This window comes from Syngnathoides biaculeatus, chromosome 7, assembly GCF_019802595.1.
Source record: "Syngnathoides biaculeatus isolate LvHL_M chromosome 7, ASM1980259v1, whole genome shotgun sequence".
NCBI classification, from domain to species: domain Eukaryota; kingdom Metazoa; phylum Chordata; class Actinopteri; order Syngnathiformes; family Syngnathidae; genus Syngnathoides; species Syngnathoides biaculeatus.
In genome coordinates, this window is record NC_084646.1 from 19,795,601 (window position 1) to 19,819,739 (window position 24,139).

General features: G+C 41.7%; 1 protein-coding gene across 3 annotated transcripts; it reads right to left on the reverse strand.

Moving 5' to 3' along the window:
* Positions 1–230: 230 nt before the first annotated feature.
* On the reverse strand, positions 231–24,007 carry rubcn (rubicon autophagy regulator). Of its 3 annotated transcripts, XM_061825184.1 has the most exons (22): positions 23,788–24,007; positions 19,241–19,394; positions 17,987–18,070; positions 17,479–17,638; positions 17,289–17,395; positions 16,999–17,209; positions 16,285–16,710; positions 14,547–14,642; positions 12,219–12,334; positions 11,910–12,108; positions 11,164–11,271; positions 10,538–10,612; positions 10,199–10,252; positions 8,425–8,485; positions 7,860–7,992; positions 7,620–7,765; positions 7,401–7,465; positions 7,069–7,307; positions 6,027–6,088; positions 5,745–5,898; positions 4,356–4,449; positions 231–2,153 (listed from the first exon to the last, which is right to left on the reverse strand). In XM_061825184.1, the coding sequence occupies exons 1-22, from the start codon at positions 23,823–23,825 to the stop codon at positions 2,032–2,034; spliced, it is 2,904 nt and encodes a 967-aa protein (XP_061681168.1). In that variant the 5' UTR covers positions 23,826–24,007; the 3' UTR covers positions 231–2,031. The 3 variants fall into 3 exon arrangements, with proteins under 3 accessions (XP_061681168.1, XP_061681169.1, XP_061681170.1); XM_061825185.1 differs by lacking the exon at positions 10,199–10,252; XM_061825186.1 differs by lacking the exons at positions 10,199–10,252; positions 10,538–10,612 and having other exon boundaries at positions 23,788–24,006.
* Positions 24,008–24,139: the final 132 nt, after the last annotated feature.

Consider the following 24,139-nt stretch of genomic DNA (forward strand, 5'->3'; position numbering starts at 1 on the left):
ACTCTTCAATGCAAGTCCCATATCTTTAGCTCGTTATTTGATTTTTTTTAATTGAACTACATCTTCTGTGGGCACAGTGACTGACGGACTGACTGACTGACTGGTTAACACCCACCAGCCCCCACCGCTAGGAAACAGTAGATTATTATTGAAACAGTAGATTATTACTGCAATCTGATGGCTGTCAGATACATTCAAATGTGAAAAAGTGAAGCAAACAAGAACCAACCTGCGTTAACAGTCTGGCCATTCTTTTATTGTCAATACAATTATATAACAATGATAATATAACAAACAAAAATAATTATAACAATTTAAATTGAAATTTGTAGAGCACCTTCAGTCCTAGAAGAGTGGAGGGTGCTGAATACCTAGTATAAGAAGCTAAGGTGTAAATGTATGGTAAATTGGTCACTGTGATACTAGTGGACATATTTGTGGACAATAATACTTTGGTCTCCTGTGTGCGGGCCGACAAAGAGGACTTGAAAAAAATCACTACGTCACCGTTTGAAATGGTAAGGTGATGAAAGATGGGAGGGAAACAAGTACTTTTTGTGGTTTCCCAATATTGTCTGCTGTTACTATCTTGAGTAAGTATTGTTGAGGAAAATCCGTCAAGAAATACATTTACTTCGAATTTGAATGCAATTATGGAATAACATTGTCCATTTTTGAAGGAGGACATCTATGCTGTTTTGCACACGAGTAAGATTGAAGAACCGTCTTCTGATGATAAATATCAGGACAGAATCTCACAAGTGACGATTCCATTCCATATTCCACACAAAAACAGACATCAGTGCAATAAACTTGATTTTCTCCAGGAATGCCAATAGTTACATTTGGAGGGAAAAAAAAACTAAGTGCTGATTAGACTCGTGTAAACCTTTGTTGTGCATAAAGTACAGCAACTTAGACATACATCCGAAATGTCATCAGTCACTAATGACAAAAAACACAAAACAGTACAGTAAAATAATTATGCGTCTTGAGAATGTTTTCATCACCCTGAAAGCTCACCGGATCAACACAAGGAAGTAAGAGTCAGCTCTGCCCTCGCTTTAGCTCAATGGCAAACGTAGTCCTGGCTTCATCTCAGTCATTCAGTCCTGGTTTTAGCTCAATAGCTAAATCTAGTCCAGTCTTAAGTGCTGCTGCTAGCTGTAGCTCAATCATTCAGTCTTGGATTTAGCTCAATGGCTAAATCTAGTCCAGTCATAAGCTGCGCTGTTAGTCACAAAGGTAGTTTTAGCTCACGCCCAGCATTGGCTAATAATGCTGTGCCAAAATACTTGCAAGTAAGAAATTGTTGTGAAGCTATATTTTAAGTCCTAAAAATTATTTTTTAAATAAAACATTAAATAGGTGGATTTTGTTATCAACATACCCACTACCTTTCAGCTTTTTAATGTACCTGCTAAAGTGGATTACTGAGTAGGCCAGTTTTCTGTTTACTGCCGACAGGTATGGTCCATAAAATAAAGTTGGTCTCATAGTTTTTTTTACTCTTACTCACAACTCACTGCCAACGTTTTTGGTCTCAAGGCACGTCTCTATTGCAAAAAAAATAAAAATGGATGTATATATCTCAATTAAAACACAATAATGAAAGGAATGTACATTGAAAGTCAGTCTTTTTTTTTTTACTTGACAATTAAAAAAATGATAAAGCACCCATTTTAAATCAAAATCACAAATCCTCAGTAGGCCTGAAGCATGTAAAACTGTTGCCAGGAGTTTAAAAAAAAAAAAAGACATTTAATCAGGTGTGTTTTACTGCAGAGGAAAACAAATTAAGTGCCAATTAACAATCTTTGGCTGTGTGGAGCTGCACCATAGCTTGCCTTTCTACTAGAAGATTTGAGACATCTCACCTGGGATGGCAGCAAACGCTCACTTCTCCTTTTTCACATTGAACACATTCTCCAGTGTTAAGTGCTAGAGTGAAAGGTGGAACGGGTTCTACGGGAAGCATTACAATCACCGTCATATTGTGCTCTACTTCTGCTCGCCTGCGGGTTTTCCTCACTAAATTCCGCCACCCTCGTCCTCTTGTTGCTCCATCTTCTCTCGCCGATCGGCCAGCCTCTGACACCGGGGGCAGTCCTTCGTGATTCTGAAGCAACTGCGGTGGTAACAAGCATGACACTCTGTAGGAGGGAAAAATAAAATCAACATAAAAAGTTATGTTACCACACCGTCAAGTCACATAAAATGGGTATTGCAGAGCTTAAAAGTGGTTCATGCAAAATAACCAGTCCAACCAGTTTTGCTCTAGGAGAACCGGGCTAGCCAATCAGAATGCGAGGCAGGCTATAAAAAGGTGTAAGGGTAAAAAGCAGAGAGGCAGAAGGCACTAGCAAGTAGGAAGCTGACACAACCGACCGCACTTTTGGCCATTTCGGACACATCCACTCCCTCACACACTACGAGGCCTCGACATGACTTCCACACTATATGATCCGCTATGAGGGACAGACTCAGAATGACAAGAAAAACATTCCAGAAAGTGTTTATTTCATATTCATGTGGAATGAAGCTCAAATAACAGCATGGGAATGTCAACATGTTGGAGAAAGTCAAATAAAATAATAAAATGCCTCCCATGTGTCGTGATCTGCATGACGGTGACACGAGCAAAGAATGAAATGGAATGAAAGCACAACAAGCTGAGAAATGTTCCAACTGAAATGCACGAGTGTAAACATTGGGTCCTTTCATTCGTCTTCAAGATAAAGTTAGCTGGCGTTCATGGGCTCAATCATAAGTTGAAGATCTGACTTACTTCTCCTACCCTACTACGTACAAAACTATTGTTGCAGTCTGACATGTTTTGCATGTCAGACCATGCATCACGCATGTCTGGCTGCAATATTCTGTCTCGCTGTGTGCTAGTGCACATCCACAAGCCACGTAACCACGAACTATAAATTCCCCACCACACCAAAGAACAGAGCGTTGGAAAGAACATCAGGAAACCACCATGCAGCCAAAAAGATGAGGAAGGAGTGACGAAACATTTCATAAAAAAACGGTGCAACTCACCTTCACATTAAAATTAAGATTTCAATCAATTTTCATGAACGTGTCTCATTACATTTTTATTGATAATCCATGCAACAATTCTCTATCCACACAAGGAGCAAAGAAAATGTGTGATAGTATCGAGAAAGCCTATCTCACTTGATTTACCTTTTAATAAATAATTACTTTAAAAAATCTAATCCTATCCTCCCCACATAGAAAAAGCAAATACCATAAGAGAACCCTAAGCACTGCCAAATGTACACAATGACTTGAGTTGCTGCTTCAATATCTGTTCTGAGAAAATGGCGCTTACAAGATAGCCATTTATCGAATCAAAAATAAAAATTTGGCGCAGAACTGTGTGTTATTTCTCAACCATGAAATTCATCTGCACTGCCCCCCCATCATCTTGCGCTCAACCTCCTTCCCCTCACAGGTCTTTCTGCCTCTAGTGACTCTCCGGGCTCTGCGAGTCTTTCGAGCTCGCCAGTTGGTTTGGATCGGAGCCGAATACACTTCCCAGCCACGTGTGCCGCCACTGTCTTCCTCACTCATCCTCGGCTCGTGAGAATTTGCTGCCGCTTTGGAGATGGCGACTTTCTCTGCTTTTTCTTCACTCTCTTTTGGCACTTCTCTGGCTTTCCCCTGGGCCACCTCCATAGCGCCACCTCCTGGCTCTGGTAACATTCTCTCAGGCTCTTGCGCTTTCACTTGTGTTTTGCTGTCGCCGGAATTTCCTTTAGAGAAAGTCCTGCCTAGACGGCCAAACCATCTCTCCTTCCTCCCTTGACCTGTTCCCAGTTCATCTAAACTTTCTTGACTGGTACACGTCTCACTGTTACTCTTGGAGAGGCTCTGCTTCAGTCGCTCTAAGTGGAGAATTTTAAGTATACTGATTCTTTTCTCATCACCATCTTCCCCTTGTTCACTCTTTAACCTGTCTTCTCTCGCCTGACTTCCTTGATCACAGTCCCCTCCTTCCTTCCCAGAATCGCTGCCTCCTGACAACTCCTCCTTCTCTTCAGTTTTGTGGTGCCAGGAAAAAGCTTTTGCAAATTTCCCAGGAGAGAAACCCTGAAATAATCCCACTTTTCCCACTCTCGCTTCTGTACGGTCTTTTGACTCCTCTTGGTCCCCGCTCTCAGCTCCCTCAGTTGCCTCTAAATCCTCCTCCCCACCCTCCCCATCCCTCCGGTCCTTGGAGAGGGCCCTTGCCAGCCTACGAGGTTTGGTGATCTTCCAGTCTATCCAGATAACGGGAGCGGAGCTGCGGCGAGGGGGCGCTGGTAGGCCGCCTAGGCCTGCTACCAGCAGAGAGGGCTCACCTTCGCAGCGCTGGCACTTGCTCAGTTGAAAGGGAAAGATGATGTCTTTTTCGTTGCCGCAGAACTCGCACACGAAGCCCTTTGCCTGGCACAGCTGGGGAAGATCAATGCAGACATGAGCAAGAGCATTCACGCCGGACACATTTTACCAAAATGAAGCACTTCAGATTGCTTTCTGACAAGAATCATCAATACAGAAGGTACTTGATTAACGACAGTCCCATCATACCGTATGCGATTTATAGATTAAGTGACTCCCTTTGCATAGTGATGTCCATTCCAAAAATGATTTAAGAAAATATTATCAACTATGCCAATAACATTTAGTGAGAGACAGGACAATCATGACAGGGTGTACAATTAAATTGTTCATCTACCTGTTATAATTCATACAACAGAATAGTTTTGTGTTGACCTAAACGGGCCCAGATTTCACACCCAGTTACTAAATGTGTACGTAATTGAGACAAGACCATGATTATTTTAGTGCACATAAGCACACTTTTTTCATGACATTAGTTTGGTTGAGTGCTGTGAGATTTTTCAAATGTAAAATATGTCTGCGCTACATAAATTTTGGGCAACACTGGCTTAGGTAAACAACGCATACAAATATGGGTTACGTCATCACCATGAACCCCATAATTAATAAAGTAATTTGTTTGATGTGTATAAATAGAACAGGGCGTGTTGTCCACAAAGAACTGAGAGGAAAAAAATATGAAACTTGGATCGGACATCACCCGATTGTGTTGCAGCCATGAAATGCCAAATTAATGATTTGCAAAAAAACAAAATGTATCCAATGTATTCAATTAAATATTGATTGAAGATGATGTGCAAATTTTTGTATTCCGTTTTTATTTGTTTAACTCAATTTCCCAACATCATTGGAATTGAGTTGATATAACGAATTGTTGGGGTAAACTTGCTTTACATTCATTTGATGATTAAGATGTTACTTTAAAGCTTACTGCACAGTTAAACGTTTTACAGTGGTGACAGGAACATATTATTTATCATTTCCTCTGGAAAAATTTATTTTTAATTGAAAATATATCAAAGGTCAACTTTCATCCTTCAAATTCAACCCAAAAAGGTACTACTAAAATTCCCTAAAAGTTTTACAAATATCAACAAAGAATTGTGTTTAATAAGGCTAAGACATCAACTACCTCAAATATTTTGGAATTTGGATGACCTTTGGGATATAGAATACTACAACAGGGAAAAGAAACCCCTTATGATCAGTTATAGTCTCTTAGAATACTACAACAGGGAAAAGAAACCCCTTATAATCAGTTATAGTCTCAGGTTAAGTGACAAAAAAAGAAGGTTCATTAAAGAAAAAAAAAAGTGCATTCTGAATAAAACCCAAGGTTCTCTTACCACACAGCCCGCTACATGCACAGTTCCAAGTTTAAGCAGCTCCTTCATTCGGGGGGCTAATTCTCCATTGCGCATGGCCGAGAGATCATTTAGGGAAAACAAGTGAAGGTCCTCGGTCAAGTGACCAGGAAGGATGTCAAACTGCTCAAGGACCCTGAGAGACGACAGGCGCGCCCATGATCATTGGTGTGTGATGTGATGTGACACAGGAAGACATTTTGGACACACGAGCCCAAATGATGGGACATGACGGTGACAGTCACAACAACAGAGAAAGCTTACTCTTTTGAAAATCGACACGTCTTGAAGAGGTTTTTCATATGAAATAGCTGCATTCTCAAAACCTAAAATTGAAAAACAATAAAAGCATTAAAAAAAATGGATAGACTGCAGTTTGAATTAGGACTTAACGGAAAGTCAATTCAAAAAGTATTCAATGCTTCGTTGGGCTCTAAACAGTGTTTTGTTTCTAAATACCTTCAATATATTTGAACAAAAATCCTGAAAACGTACATTTGTTGTTAAGATGTAGCTTTAACCCTTTACGGGCAGGGGTTGCAAATTAGCAACAGGTTTAATATAATCGAAAATTTTAAGTCCGGAGTATCATTTTCTGAAAGTATCAGATTTTTCTCTCTGCAAAATTTTATTTGGTTCAGAGAGGGTTAAGCATTTTTTCACCATTTGAATTGTCCTGAATTTGGGAAGGGGTTGGGGGGGGGGGGTTCTTGGGGGGCTAAAATACAACCCGGTGATCATATACTTTCTAGCAGAATTTCCTTCCACCGCTATATGAGGACATTGTGACATTTTTGGGGGGCTGCTCAATTGAGTGCTGGCCGTGCTTAGCTTTCACAACAACCCCCATTTACCGCAAAACGGCTATCTGCCGACACTCTTCAGTGAAACCTGATGGAGCTTGAAGCGCTGCAAAGAGGATTGGACGAAACTACCCAAAGATAGATATGCCAAGCTTGACATCATCATATATGAGGTTGTAATTGCATTGCCAAAGGAATATCAATCAACAAAGTATTGAGCAAAGGATGCGAATTGTATTCTTAGTGTGTCTTAATAAATTTGCCAAAAGGAATTGACCTTGCCGTCCCAATACTTTTAGAGGGCACTATATATCCCTTATCCTCCTCCTGTTCCTCATACTTATGCAGCAATACTTCATGAAGTACTCTTTCGACTTTCCCAACCTACTAATCAGTGGCCACGTAGCTTTCATTAAAGAATTAGCATCCTTAACACGCACAAGTCCCATTTTGGCGACAACTGATGGCATTTTCTACTAGTTATAAACATTCCAATGGCTCACCCTAACAGACTCCAGAGCTTTAACTTTCTTGTAGAGGCTGCTGTTGATGTCATTTGGATTAAAGAGTGGGTCTCCCGCAATCTTGCTCAGCAAATCACGGGCAAAGTTGCTCACGTAGTATTTGCTGAAGTCCCACTTCATGAGAATTCGACCGGGAACCACCGCTTGCGCATTCTCGTGGCAGCACTGGCAGAAGTAACGACCAAGGTACTCGCAGTAACGTAGTCTTTTAATATAATCTGTGCAGCAAAGGGTGAAACAGTTACTGTAGACATATGTAAGAAGGGCCAATCAGTGTTAAACAGCTGAAGTAGCGTATGACGCTTTCGTACCTGGGTCGATGCGAGTGCCGCAGCCAGCACAGCGGTAATTTTGTTTTGCCACAACTATCTTCCTCCTAAAAGAAAAACATGAAATCAGTTCATTCTTGTTGAAAAACAAAGAATAACATTGATGAAGTATGTTTCATAAAGCATCAAAGGATTTCAATGTGTCAAACAACATAACACTTTGGACAAACAAAACAAAAGAAACTACTAGGGCTCACGTACTTGGGTGGAGAGTGAATGTTGAAGATGATTTGTGGTCGGGGCGGTGCCCACTCCAGGTTCCCTCGTACGCGAATCCTTAGCTTATAGATGTCTGCATGTTCTCCATCATCCGGGGAGATAGGCAGAGAGTCTGGGATGGGCAGCAGCTGAGAGATGGCCGACAAAAGGTGTTATGACCTTAGTTGGAGCGTCAGTAATGTTATAGCCGGCGCAGTGCTCCACGTGAACAGGAAGGCGTACTTTCTGTGGCGCATCATGTTCTGGAACCAGCCAGTCAAGCTCAGAGGCGGCAGGAAGCTGCATGCCCTCAAACTGTCGGAGCAAACCCATGGCAACCGACTCCGCTGAGTTGGATTGAAGGAAGGAGGTGGAACTGAAGGAGAAGTCAGTTACTATCCATGAGGTGTGTTCCGATACGGATACCAATACCAGAAACCTTCTACGACACCACACATCAATACCATATAACATACAGCATTATCACCAGTACCATGTGGCCAGGAACCAAGTCGGCTGTGTGAATCCCTAACTCTAGACCTATTACGTTTGCCAAAGGCATCATTATTAGCTATACCTGCACAAGTGACTGAGCTTTAACACAAGAACAACATAAAATGTTCACTTCTGAGGGACACTAAAGACATTCATTAGATTGTACGTTTATAATTGTAGATGTCAAATGGTGTTGAACTTTACTGTGTCACTTAGAGATATTTACATTATTTGGTGAATGTCTAGGTTCAACTAAGTGTACCAGTGAGCGACAACACTGCAAAGCAGAACGTTTTCTTGATTTTTCACTTACATTGACTCAGAGCTCAGAAATGACTTGTTGCTGGAGCTTATGCTGCGCTTTATGTCTGCTTCTGGAACATATAACAACATCAAAAATGATAACTGAACTAATCAAGGCAAATAATATGAGGGGAACAAACTTCTATACTATAAAAGTAACTGCAAGCACTCAGTGGAGGATGTATTACCACAGGTCACATGACACTACCTACTAAAGCTAAGCAGCCCAGGTTTTAAACAAATTTTGGAGGTAAAAAATGAGGCTCATATATTTGGGCGAGCGGAACATTGCAGACATTATAATAATATTCTAAATAAAGTTATTTCAACATAGATGTATTTTTATATGCATATCAGAGATCAAAATTCCGATATACAGGACAGGGTGTCCTCAGGTTGCAAAGTCCTGTAAGAATACCGATATACAGTCATGTGGCACAAGCCGGACAGCCGTACTCATTTTTCTTGTTTTTTATTTGATTGGGCAGTTTTTCATGCAAATATTTATTGTAATTATGACTTGACTATTGCTTTGGCACAGACCAATGCTTTTGCAATGCAATTATGATTTGTGCTCAAACATTGGCATAAAAAAAATCTGAACTGAATCATAAAGTGAGGACTCCTTGCTGCGGTTTATTTTTCTGAGATGATACTAAAGGGTCACTAAAATTACCATTTTGTTGTAAGACTCAAAACAAAAAAAAGGTAGAACTGAGCTGAATACAGGGGAGTATGGAAAGTATTCAGCACCCTTAATTTTTTTCCCCCCAGTTATATTGCTGCTATTTGTCAAAACCATTTAAGTTTCTCTCTTACCCTTACTCAATGTATACATAGCACCCCATGTTTCATTTTTTGCCAATTTATTAAAACAGAAAAACTGAAATATCACACTGTCATGAGTATTCAGACCCTTTGCTGTATATTTAACTTGGGTACTGTCTATTTCTTGTGTTCATCCTTGAGATAATTCGACAGCTTCATTGGAGTCCAGCTGTCTTTGATGATGCTGACTGGAAGTGATACTGGTGGCACCATCCTGTTGTGAGGGTGTTATTGAGCTGCAGGGACAGGATGACTTCCTGCAATCGTAGGAAGACGAATGTGACATATACAGAGATATCCTCTGCGAAAACCTTCGGCAGAGTGCTCAGCACCTCGGACTGGGCTGAATATTCCCCTACCAACAAGACAATCATCCTTAGGACACGGCCAAAATAAAGGAGTGCTTCAGAAGATCTCTGTGACTGTTTTTGAATGGGCCAACCAGAGATCTGACTCAAACCTAATTGAACATCTTTGGAAAGACCTGAAAATGGCTATCCATCAATATTCCCAATCCAAACTGCCAGAACTGGAGAGGTACTTCAAGGGGGAAGGCAGAGGATCCCCATATACAGGTGTGAAAAGTTAACATGATTCACAAAAACACTCATGGCTGTATTAGCTCAGAAGTGTGCTTTTACAAAATACTGAGAAAAGGGTCTGAATACTTATGGCTATGTGATATTTTTGTTTTTCTTTTTTAGTTAAGCTACAAAAAATTAAACTGTTTTTTCTGTCAATATAGGGTGCTGCGTGTACATTGGGGACAAAAAAAATAGTTTTAGCAAATGGCTGCAATATGACAAAGTGTGAAACATTTAAGGGGGTCTGACTGAATACTTTCCGTACCCACTGAAAAAGGAAGGCATAATCAAGTGTATGAATGAAAGTATGAGAGAGCTAAATGGCTTTCAGTAGGGCTCTGAAAGCCTGACAGAGGAAACAAGGGGACTCACGAGAGGATGGATGGCAGCTATACAAATAACTAAGCAGTCCCTCTGCAGGCATCACTGGAGGCAAAAAAATCACCAGAAAACTGAGAAACACCTGCAGAATAGCTAGCCAGCTTGACTCCAAATTGAAAACATTAAACATCTCCTCAACATTCCTCTGTGGTTTGACACATGCGTCATGACCACCGGTTAACTGATAAAAGTCCAGTTAATTGTTATGAGGGTTGAAGTGAGTACTTCCATTAGATTTATCAGGACAGATGAGACAGAATTTGTCAGTTTGGAGTCAAGAAGTGTGCTTCCTTTATGAGGACCCCATCCTTCCTAACAGCCAACAGATACCTGAGAAGAGGGAGGCAAGTGACAAGGAGAGGCCGTTCTGAGACACCACCAGCAGGGACTGACCCTCACAGCCATCTGAGGGACAAAAACTAACACTCAGCACCGCCATCACCAAACAGCACCCCCATTTCAAACAAGCATTGCTTTAGTTATATCCTAACAAAAACACAGACAGACACACACGTTGTCACCTGGGCCCCAAGATGCACAATGAAGCAAATCTCAGAGGAGTATAACATAAAACATGTATAGATGCACAAAATAAGTTAACCTGGAGGCTTTACAATAAACCACTACACATCAGAATAAAAAATAGCACAGGCTGCCGATTCGGAGCAAAAAAATACACAAATTTCCTTTCGTACATAAAACTTAGAAGAGGTGGGAACCTGAGACTATGCGCTATTAAATTGTTATGGTCCAATAATTCAGAGATAGGGACTGGTAAACCATTACAAAGACAAAAAAAACTTCACCCAGCTGTTGTGCACACTTAGAATGTGTGGTAAATGATTAACAGTGGCATGTTTAGTTAGCGGGATGAAGATAATTTGATGAAGGGGTTATGAATGTGGACCCAAAACTTCCTGTTCACTGATTCAGCTCAATTCTGTCTGCCATTGTACCTTGCAGTTCACACTCCTCCACCTCTTCAGCAGAGTCGGAATCTAATAGGCCGTGACTGGAGTCCTGGGAGCTCCTCCTTGAACCACTGCTATCAGTCGAAGTGAACACTAGAAAAACAGAATTAGATTGGCATACAAGAATAATAATAATTTAATTGAGTTGCTGTCTTGTAATACATTTGATAATCGAACCGACCGCAACGTAGGAAACCAAAAAATAATGCCCTATATAAATACTGATTTCATTAATCTGGGTTTGGACTAGGCTTTAGTTGTCACCGAACCTTAATTCTTCATCTTACCAAGACCATCCATCCATCCGTTTTCCAAGCCGCTTATCCTCACAAGGGTCGCAGGATTGGTGGATCTTATCCCAGATAATTTCAGGCGAACTACACCAAGTCATTTGGATTAAATTGTATACTTCCACCTTAGTGGGAACAGTTTGGGAAAGGACAGTTTCTGTTCCAGCATGACTTTGTCCGAGTGCACATAGCAAGGCCGAGGAAGACATGTTTGGAGGAGTTTGGTGCAAAATAGCTATCCCATCAAAGCTTGCGGATGAACTAAATCACAGACTGAGAGCCAGGTTTTGTCTGGTTAATCAATCAACCCTCTCAGCCACATTTTTTTCCCCTTTTTTTTTTTTTTCTTTTTTTCTTTTAAATCATACATCACGATGTGTAACAGTTCTAAATGCCCATATTCCTGTTGTACCGTGTCTGGCAAGTTTAACTGCAGCTTACGGTGCTGGGAAGCCGTGCAGGGCGGTAAGCGGTTGCGACGGATCTGCTGCCTTCGCAGGCGGATCTTTTGCTTGAGCTGCTGAATCTCTGAGTCACTGTCCCCTTCCTCTTCCCTCTCGTCCTGTTGACACCGCAGGTTGTACTTCATCAGCTCAATGGCCGCAATGAGAGACTCGGAGATGCTAAAATGAGCGTTCTCCTACAAAATGAAAGAGAAACAGATGCTTGTGTTCAGGATGTGACCATTTTTTTTCATGCAGTGCATTAACAACATTGCAATTTCAGCATTTAAGAACTGTAATTGAGCACCTTTTCAAGGTCAGCACAGCTGCCAAAGTCCTGCTCTGACAGGTAGCTGATGAGGCTCTGGCCCTCTGATGGCTTCCTAAACAAACCATCTGGTGTCCTGCTGTGCTGAGACCCATCTGAATCAATCAGAACAAATATATAAACTGAACGCTATGAAAGAATCAAATAAAAATGCATTGTAAATCCCCTATTTATCAACGTCGTTACAAAACCTGCAAGAGGTAAAAAAAAAAAAAAAACACATGGCAATATACTGTATGTTGAGGCTCAAAAATCCTTTTGGTTTTCATTTTAATATTCTCATGCCTCAAGCCTGTGGCCCTAAGAAAAATGTATCCAAACTAATCAGGAGAGGCTTCATCATGCAACAAGACAATGACCCAAAACACAACAAAATACTACATCAGAGGGAGAAAGTGGAAGATTTTAGACTGACCAAGTCAATCAGTGCACCTTAACCAAATTGAGCCTGCATCTTACTTCCTGAAGAGGAAACTGAAGGGATAAACCCCCAGAAACAAACAAGGGCTGAGTAATGGCCCCGTCACACCATGATGTTCTGGTCAGCGTTCTCTGAACATTTCAATTGTTCGATTTTTCAGCGTTCTCAAATGAGGATGACGCATCTGGCGTGTGATTAACGTGTGTCTAACGCACGAGAAGCATGTAACAGCGACCAAATAAGATACCCCTAAAAACCATTAGCGTGTACTCACGTGTCACTGCCACGCGACGAGCGATTTGTCAATGTTAGACGAGCGTGTTGAGCGTGTGACTAAACGGGTGAATAACGACAAAATAGCGTTTTGCTGGCATGTAATTTTTACAGTGGAACGGGAACGAAAACGTTGGAAATTTCATACTCACTTCAGTTGTTCTCGTGAGTTTGAACAGTCAGCATCATGCCGCCAACACGAAAAAAAGGTGGGGTGCGGACTTCAGCAACTAGCGCTGCAAGTAAGAATGCAAAGCATCGGTTTATATACCCATATGCTTGGACGTTCAGGAAATGGACGAATGACGCTCAATGGACGCCAAAGGACGTTTGTTTGACTTTAGTTACACGCTGTGCGCTAGGGGATTGTTCAGTGGTCGTTGACAGGTCGCCAGTGAGTCGTTCACTGCAAAGCAAACGATTAAAGCCCGGGTGTCGTCCCTATAAACATTCTAAAATAGATATTGTAATGAAAAATACATTTAACAGTATTCACTTCAATGTCTATACAGGAAAAAAAAAGTGAGCGGAGAGCGCGTCATCCATGCACAAAGTTGCGCAATTGAGTGTCCTTCGACATCCAAGTGGCCATATTAGTCGCGTCATCTGTCCTTGACGTCATCGTCACTTCCGCCGTTGAAAACGCGCAGTGCCTGCTACTATGGAAGCCGAACAACAGAGATATTCGCATTTTTACGACGCCCCTTCTGACACCGAAGTTCTTTTCGAAAAGGAAAACACCACACAACCGAGTGAAGTTACCGGGGCAATATTACACTATTGTTTCGAGCCATATTCAGATGATATCCGATCACGGCCAAACCACATCCCGTCCGATCCACTCCCGCAGTGGAGATAAGCCATCGCGGCTCATCGCAGCCAGCCAGTGTGGCTTATGACAGAGCCGAGCGGTGCTGCTTTACTCACAGTTAAGCCGTGTCGCTTTATGCGCGCACACGACTGAGTAACGCATTCTCGGCTGCTTTCTTCAGAGCCGCCCACGTCGCAAAGCCCAACGCGTAGCCTTCGCAGAAGCTGTGACCGCCGAATGCTGCGCTTCAGTCGGTGTGGCTGCGTTTAGGCGCCCATAGTGGCATATAAGGAGGAGGTGGAGCCCAGCTATGTTGCTTTTAGGGGTATGTTCAAAGTCACCGCAGTACTCGACCATGGGCGACTACCAACGTTTCCTCAAACGCTATAGAACGCTGACCAGAACGTCATGGTGTGACGGGGCCATAAGCATTTCATGTGAAGAATGAAACAGTCTGCTGAAGGCAAAGGGTCGCAGGCAGTAATTGCAAGTGAGGGTTATGCCGCCAAATATTATGTTATTCACTTTAAGTTAATCAGTCAATCAATTAGCCTGTTCCACTACTATTCCTTACTTGAAAAGTGGGTAGGTTCCTAAAAAAAAAAAAAAGGTGATCTGTCCTGAGTTGTTCATCCCATCTAGATGTAAATACCATAAAATGAAAGTTGGGATTCTGAATTTTTGTCTCAATCACCTTTTGATCTCCCACTCAAATGTCTACAACAAAAACAAAGGAATTGACCTTGCTGTTCCAATACATTTGGAGAGACATTGTATGCTGTGTCAAGACGTATAAACTTACAAGATTCCATGTAAAAGGAAGTCGGCGTGTTGGGGTCATTGCACTGGGATGAGAAAGGGTTGTACTCCTTAATGCTGCAGTCTTCGCTCATCATTTCTGAGGGAGAAAGCATCCGCTTTTAGAAAAGTCACTTAAGGCAAATCATTCATCTGAGATGACATGCTCTGGCGACCCCTTACGGGACAAGCCGAAAGAAAAATACTTATTCCTGAAGATGGGAAAATAAAATGGCTTTTGATTATTTTTCTTTTTTTTTTTCCACAAAATGAAAGTTTTTTATGTTTGCATGCAGAAACAAAATTATGGATGCTGCACTTTGGCATGACGGCCCTCTATTAAAAACTCTGTTATAAACATCACACATGATTTCTGCTTAAAAGCTTTACTTCAATGTACAATATTACTGATAATGCAACTCATGAGGATGTAACGATCACTGCAGAAACGGACAATAGCAAAGAAGGTGCACATGATGGTCTCAAAATGAATAATCTTGGACAACAAATGGAACTGGATTTAAGGGATGAGAAGCATTCATCCACATGCAGTGGAAAGGAAAGAAGGGAGATGGTAATACAGTGGAACTGCACTGACAACCTGCTACCGGATCCTCTATTATTATGGTGACTTTCCGGTGGGCCCCTCCTTCACGCAAACAGAGAGGTAGAGCAGAAAGAGAGAATGTTACCTCAACCAAGAAAGGAAAACAGTGTGAGCAAATAGAATACTGTAAAGCAGTTTTAAGTTAAAGAAAATGTGAGTCTATCAGTCATTCATGAAGCAAATTTCCACTTTTTCCTGGTTGAATTATACATTGTTTCAAGACAAGACTCAAATGTAATTAAAAGTCATAATGTTCTTTCTCTTGTGTACTCTGGCTATAAAGGTATTATGTGTCACGAGGGATGAATATAATATTCCATTTGTTAACTTGAAAATTACTTTGATGGTGCTCCACGTTTAAAATACACGAGCAGACATCAGAAGAGGAAGAGCTTCAAATGAGACTAATTTTTGTGAAAGATGTAATTAAATTAAAAGTATATATTTTGCGTTTGTGCATGTCGTGCGGTGTCGTGCTTTGAGGCCACTAAAAACTATTAGAAGCCAGAGGTAGCCATCTTCTTCTCCAGGCAACTAAGATAGATTCTTCTTCTACGTGGAATGATGTAGGTTCTTCTTCTTTTATGTGCACTGAAAATAAAATCTTCTTCTACACATTGGAGGCATTTCCGTATGCCCAACCACAAGTGCATTATAACATTTGGACCATTTTGTTCCAACAAGTGTTGTTCTACTTTTAAACTCGTAGCTGCTAGCAGCAAAAAAAAAAAAAAAAAAAAAAAAAAAGTAACTACATTGTTAAATATGCCACAGGGTTCACAGCACCTGGAAAAAGTATCAGCTTGTCGTTCGGAAAATATTGTATGTAAATAAATAAATAAATAAATAAAATTTAAGAATACATTTTACAAAAATTCTCTACACAGACTGTGCGCGTTTTAGAATCCGGTGCACTCTGTAGTCCGGAAAATAGGGTATACAAATGTTCTATTCACCAATATTTTGTGTTGTGACTGATTCCGGTAATCATTGCAGTTCAGTACCAATCAAACCAACTGTACTGTTTTAAAACATTCCACAAAGCGAGTATGTCCAAATAATCAAGAATCACCTCATCATCCCCGATTAATTTAGGTATCATATTATCACCTGCCACCAACTCAGATTCACTTACCTTTCCTGAGTTTTTGGCCAATCCCTGTGTCGGAAAACGACCGGGTGTGTCCTCGAGACCCTCGGCCTGGTTCTCTCTGGCCCTCTGAAAAAGATGAGCGCCTAGGTGGAGGTAGAGCCATAGATTTTGGCTGTGGGGACAGGTCCTTGCTCTCGCTGGTCTCACTGCTGTGTGTGGAGCTTTGAGTGTTTCGGCGACTGTGTTGGCCCCGATTACCAATGGCCAAATACTCTGGACCGTCATCAAATTCGCCATCGCCTGAATCTCCTGTGTCAGGTTGTGGGGAGGAAGGTGAGGGAGACTCTGAAAGAGAGATGGATGGTATGGACGCATGTCCAGGAGGGGGCATCACACCCTGCTTGCTCTCCTCTGGCTTGGTCAAGCACACCCAGGGAGGACCAAGGCTGCTGGTTCGTGAGGTAGTATCTACAACAGAATTCAACAGATGGAGAGATGAAGTCACAAGCCGTGCTACAAATACTGCAGAAAAACATGAATAGTCTACTCCCCCAGATTTGCAACTTATTTTTTTTCAATAATATTTAAAAATAAATGTGTGTGGAGATTAACACTTCTCATTGGCAATCATAGTTGAGTGTTTTTTTTAGTTAACAATGCAAGCAAAAATGTTGGCCTGAAACTAAAAAGAAAATCTTGTCATGTAAATTGGCCACCGGATTGCATGTTTTGAGGGAATCAGCAATATTTCCTCACTTGCGCTATTGCTGACTCCTGTCATGTTGCCACTGGTGGTCAAGGCAGCCACATCTCTAAGGGAGTTGTCAGATGTGGTGAGCCTCCGGTTTAAAGACTCTCTTGGAGGTGCCAAGTCAGCAGTTCGCCAGTTCCCGCCAGCCCCGGGCAACACACACAGGCTCTGGCTTTTCAACAGGCCAAGGCACGGCGGGTTGTTGAGAGGGGAGAGCTGCAGGTAGTAGAATGTATATGTGTTCAAATTACAGATAGGATCAGTAACTAGAACAAAATCAAACTCCCAGACCCACCCCCACTGTGTCTATTTGGGCTAAAAGTTTGGGGTTATTCTGCTCCACAGCTTCAAGACACTGGAACATGGCGGTGACATGTGGCTCGCTGAGCAGGTAGGCATCCTCTGAAAATCAAATACGGCAGGACAGGGGTGAGGAAATCAATGACAGAATGTTATGAACATAATTTCATGCAGAAACGTCATACCGTTGTAGTATTTTCTTGTATGTCCCCGATGCCTAAGCAGAGGTTTCAGCTGAGCTGACAGCATGTGGACCTGCAAGCTGTAAAGGAGCCAGCGGTCAGCCTTGTAGCTCTCACCAGCACTCTGCACCCTGGTGCTCAGTACAGGCTCCAGTTGACTGAACTATCAACGGCAAGGAACATAAAATAATTTAAATAGAGAAAAAAAGGACAGAAAATGTATTATTCACTTCTATAGCCGATGCTGGTGGTAGATTGCTGCTCATATTGTGACTCGCTCATTTAATGATATGAGGGAGCACAATAGTAAAGAATACAACACATCCACTCACTAACACCATCGGAGAGTTCTAACATTTTTTTAAATGAAAAGAACTTAAATTGATATTTAAAATTATATCAGCATACATACACCATATTACATAATATGCATGTACAAGTCCATAACACCTATTCATTATGAGCATAAAGGCATGCATTAGGTGTGCTTAATGTGTTTGTTACAGAGTACCTGTTCAACATGTGAGGCAAACTGAGGGTTGATGTAACGAACACACCACACAAATGGCCAGTAGTCTCTCTGCTTGTAATAAACCTGCAATCTCGCAAAAAAAAGGATCAATTATTTTATACATAAATGCAAAATGCTTAGAATGGAGGCACCTTTGATGAAACGTGTATCGGTACTCAAAAGCAAGCAAGCGCACAGCTGTCTTAGTGTTTCATTTGTCATCATGAACTCTCAATGGCTTTTAGGGCAACGTGAACATGTCAATGATATTTATTTTGGCAAATAAGAGATTTTTTTTATCGGAAGCCAATGTTACAATGTCACAGGTTGAACTGGTTTTCATTGCCAAATATTGATACACTTTGTTAGAGAGAGTAACTATCATTTCACAACTACAGCAACCCAAGGGAGAGAGAGTTTCGCTAAGAATTTATTGGGCTGATTAATATAAAATTCCTTTGCCTTTTTGTGATGCTGTCAAAGAAAGGTAATGTGATGGCATACTAGATAAATATGATAACCATAGTGCCAGAAAGGGGACTATTTGCATTGTACTTAAGATTTACATGCATCTCTTTCATGGATCAGTACAATTTAACTAAAGTGACAATAATACAAAAAAGAAGGGAATGTGCATTGCAACGTTGGCGCTGTGTAATCTTCATATGAAAAGACTCACTAACCAGGAAGAACTTGCAATCCGGCACTTTTGCCACATCATCACAAGTCATGGTAATGGTGTTCATTTGTTTTTTTTTTTTTTTTCATAACTGGCATTTTATTGTTCAATGATTAAATAATAGTCACTGACGGTGTAGAGGTATACATACTGGACTTAAAACACACCTTGTGCAACTGATGAAGGTTTTATGAATCTAGAACACTTTAGTTCTTTTACAATATTTTGGTCTAGTACAAACTGGCCTAGTTTCATAGAATCTGGGTTGTGTTGGAAATCACAGTACATTGATGAAAACATTCTATTGTTTGAGGTAAGACGATTCTCCGGTCTGACGTAATCCACTTTTTTTAAATATATATATATAAACAAGCTCTCAGCAGCTACTTTATAATTAACCATTTTCACACACAACAGATGCATCAAGAAAATCACAAATTATATGTGTAAGGTTAATGTATTTATTGTATACCCAGTAAAGCAGGCTCATTTTGGCTGCACTTCATGCTATCACTGATCCGAGGTCAGGTTGTTTTGACAAACCTTGTGATTTGGAACTAGATTGTGTGTCTGACCTGCTCATTCTTCAGTCCATGGCTGAGAATGTTGTTCATGTCCTTGTGCAGGCGCTGAAGGCCTCCGTAGCGGGACCAAACGTTGGGGTTGTTTGTGGACAGGAGGCCCTCTACTGTGGTCTTCAGACTGGACAACAACTTCCAGAGCTCTCGCCTGCGAGGGAAGTCATGTAGAAGAGAGTAATGACATGAGGGGAGGACGTTTAGGAATGAGGAAGGACGCAGAAGTGCTGGCATGAGCAGTGTTGTGGCTGAATTTATTACTAGCGTCAACTAAAATGAAATGTATTTTAAGGAATTAATTGCTAAGTTCGAGTTACTGCACTGAAAACTAGAAGCAGCTAAAAAGAGTAAGTGCTGACAGCTAGTAAATCATTCCATGCTAACCTTGCTATAGATTAATCCTTTTGAGTTCAGAATCCTCAAGAGTAGCGGTTTTGAGAATTTCCATGGTCGTATGCCTCAAAAGTTATACAACCTGTCCTAAATTTTTGTCAGTACATGCTGAAAGATTTCAGCTTACTGAGCATCTATTCAAAAAGATGAATTCAAAAAGCATGTCTTGCTTTTTCTTTGGCATCCGCGCAATATCACCACAAAAACAGTGAAGGCAAACCAGGAAAGTGTGGTGAGACCCACAAAAAAGTAAATTGAACATACTGCAACATAGACGAGGCTCTGACTGCTCAGTAAAACGTGATCAATATAATTAATAACTGGCATTGGCACATTAATTGCACCAAACAACATGTTGCTGAAAGCATAGCTTTAGTTTGACCTTCTGTTGGACAGCTCTTAACTACATGTTGAAAACTACTTAAAATGTTGTAGTGTTAATAAATGCTGGCGGTTCCGCTGCGCTTTTAGCCAAACCTGAGCACATGTGCATGATCTCATGTCAGCCATCATCTGTTCATTGTGTCTGCAAAGGAACACTCATAAATGCAACATGGGTGCATTGTCTTCAGAAACACTTGGAAAATTCCAAACTGTAACTAACCCGCTTCTCAGCTATTCTGCATTTTCATATTCAAATCATAACTGTGGAATGCTGATGCACCAAATATGTAAAAAAAAAAAAAAAAAAATGCTACTTTCTTGAAGCAGTTAAGCACTGGCTTGTATCTTCCTTTTGGCTCAAGTCAGCAGACAGGAAGGCTGCTGAAACGCTGCCACTAAATCAAAGCAACAATTAAATGTCAACTCGGACATTCCTCGATGGTCAAGTAAGAAACACTGGTTATGTAACTTCAGATGAGATGTCATGTGTTGTTTAAAGGGTCATGATATGCATGATTTTTAGAATGTTATGATATGATAATGAAAAACGGTAGCCGGTGTGGACCCATGCCATTTTACACCGCAAAACATGATTTTGACGTATATGGCTTTTTGTAACTGCCGCCATGAAAATCCTCTCGAGGGAGTTGTTTTCGAGAAGAAGCAGGAAGTGACGTACAGTGCAGGAATACCCTCAAGCGGACTCGTTTGTTTCTATTGGTTTTACGTGCAGGAAGGTAGCTCGCTGTTCCTTCCTTGACTTCCAACGCCAGCTAGTTGAATTGCTGGATATTGCTCGAACACTCAGGAGGATGGAGTTACCCTTCATAAGTTTGCAAGAGACCCGATTCGTCGTGAAAAATGGATTGCACAGGTGCAAAGGGCGAGAGCTTCGTGGGTTCCAAATGGCAGGTAGGTGTGTATACAACCCCTAACCCTAAAAAAAACAAAAAAAAACAATAGTTGAGGGGGGCATAATCCGTAAATCAGGTGTGCTAAATATGTCAACGTGCGCATCGGATGGCTTCCGTGCAGCAGCCGCTCAAGGACGGCCTCCGCAGGCCTTGTGGATCCTACCGGCCTCGTTGACAAAGCCAAGCCCGCTGGTTCGGGGATCCTGGCCTTGTCTACAAGGCCAAGCCGGCCGCCGGCCTTGTCGGCCGGGGTGGCTTGTCGCAGTGCCGGGCAGCGGCGGCTCGCCTACGCCGCGGAAGTGGGCATTTATCACCGCCACGCGGAGGTGGATCGCGCGGGGAGGTTTTGGCAAACCATGATCCATATCATCTAAATATGGCTCGAAACAATGGGGTAATGTTGCCCCGGTAACGTCACTCAGTTATGAGAAATTCTCTTCTTCGAAAAGAGCTTCCGTGTCAGAAGGGATGTGTTCGTCTCCCACAATAGGGGCCACAGCGTGTTTTCAATGGCGAATGTCCGGGGTGACGTCACGGTCAGGAGATGCAGCCAATATGACGACCACTTGAATGTCGAATGACACTTCTGCAAATTTGCACATGGATGACGCGCTCTCCGCTCATATTTATTTTTTTTGTATCGACATTGAAGTGAATAATGTTATATGTAATTTTCATTACAATATCTATTTTAGAATTTTTATAGGGATGACAGTTGACCTTTAACAGGCAGTCTGGAAATGTGTTGGGAGGGAAGGAAGGATGAACAACAGACTAACAAGAACTCCTTGGCTGTGTGACTGCACTCTGCACAATGACAATAAATGTAATCAGATTTTAACGACACTGCTGACTCATGGAAGTAGGTGTGTAAAAAGCTACGGAACCTGCAAAAGGCACTGCAAGGGTTATATCTGAGAAACAACTTTTCAGATTACATTATCTATTTGATAAATCATGTATTGTACTTCTAACTATTGTGGAAAAGTAATTAAATATAATGAAAAAGTGGTATGTCCAGCAAATTTTCACTCAAACAAAGGTGATCATTTTTGGCATTGAACAAACAGGCAAAAATCATGATTAACTTCACTAGGACAGAAAGAGTGTGAAATAAGTTCCTTGCAGTAATTGCGGATGATAACTGCACAGTGAATGGCTGGTTAGAGCATCTGCCTCACAGTTCTGAGGACCAGGGTTAGAATCCCCGCCTGTGTGGAGTTTGCATGTTCTCCCCCCTGCCTGTGTGGGTTTTCTCCGGGCACTCCGGTTTCCTCCCACATCCTAAAAAAATGCAACATTAATTGGACACTCAAAATTGACCCTAGGTGTGATTGTGAGCGCAACTGATTATTTGTTTCTACGTGCCCTGCAATTGGCAGGCAACCAGTTCAGCGTGTACCCCATCTCCTGCCTGAAGATGGCTGGGATTGGCTCCAACACTCCTGCGACCCTCCCACGACCCTTGTGAGGATAAGTGGCTCAGTTCATGGATGAATGGATAATTACTGAGGATAAAACTATGCTGGAAATGTTATATAAACGATGTGAAAACCAAGATGTCAAAAAACATACACTGTTCAGGTACATATATCTATCTATCTATGGATCTCCTAATCTAAGGATGTCATAAACCACAGGTGTCAAACTCAAGGCTCAGGGAGCCAGATTCGGCCCATCACATAATTTTATGTGGCCTGTGACTGCAAATAATATGTCTTAACTTCCATGATTCTTGTGAAAATCTGTGCCAAAAATTCAAATTGTCAGATATCATAAATGAGAATGAGATATTTAAGCATTTTTGTTACCAAACATGAACAATGGTTGAAAAACCCATTTCCCTTGATTTCTGATTCCAAAAGTACTTCATAAATGTCATGTGCAAATGTAATGAGGCAATTAAAGATTTTTTTATGGTGTTACAGTCATAACGGCCGTCTGAGGGAACTGTAACTACAACGTGGCCCGCAACAAAAATAAATTGGACACCCCTGTCTTCAACACGACAACATTATACAACTTTCATTCATCTTTGATCCCATTTTGTAGAATCTATGAGCAATTAAAACTTCTTGAAGAGGAGTGGCATCAATTACTTCATGATTTTCAATGTTAGTTGCTAGTCGTGTGTTCTGTAGCGCCCGCAAATGGTGGGGAATAACTGTATAGTTGACTTTATAAATTACAGGAAGCAATACTCTACACGTTATTGAATCAAACCATCTAATATTATGTCATATACTTGACATTTTTGATGGGGAGCTTTCGACTTTATTACCTTAGGGAACTGTTACTATAGTAACCTAGGGCACGTCTCGACTTTAATAAAAAATTTTAACACATCGACCCCCAGCGCAGTAATGTATCAATAAAACAAATTGTAAGGGGGGGGGGGCATTCAGACCAAAGCAACAGCATCAGGAAAGCGCTAAACTCTAACCTGTCGGTTTCTGTCAACACTCTGTACCAGGCAGGCCTGACGAGTACAGAATACGAAGAAGCTAAAACACAAGGGCAACGCGCTCGCTTCCGGCGCAACCACACTCCGTGTGTGTGTGTATGTATATATACACACACACACATGTACAGTATATTTGGAAAAAAAAAAAAAAACGTTTCTGTTTGTGAACTTGACAAGTGTCAAAATGAATGCCACCCCAATAGCTTAGCAGCTAGGTGTTAGCTTGATGAATTTTGCCAGCTGCCAGGCGCCCGTGGAAAGTCCCAATTTTGGAGAGCGGTGTCACGCAGTCAACATGCCCATCGTGGCCGACATTTATCAGACACGCGTTGAAACCTTTCGCCGACGACCCGTGCGGAGACCACCACACATCTCCGGCTGTCACCCACCTGCGTTCCGCCGCCTCTCCGTCCGACGTTATCTCCATGTCTTCTGTCAGGAAGGCTGTCCAAGTCACTGCATGCAAGTCGCTTGAATTTCCGGATGTATCACATTGGCTGCTTATGTTTCTTTCTCAGAGAATATGCACGCATTAGCTGTTATCGGCCATCGCGGCCCCGCCTGTCCCAGGCGAGTCCTGAATCCAAACAGTAGCGGAGGCCACGTGACCTGCCAACGTCCGCAAACTGTGGACCTATCAGCGAGTGGGCGGACAGCGCCGCCTCTTGTTCATCCACGACGGCGCACTATTAGCAGTGAGCCAAGATGGCGGCTAATCGACGCATGCGTAGTATTGATTAG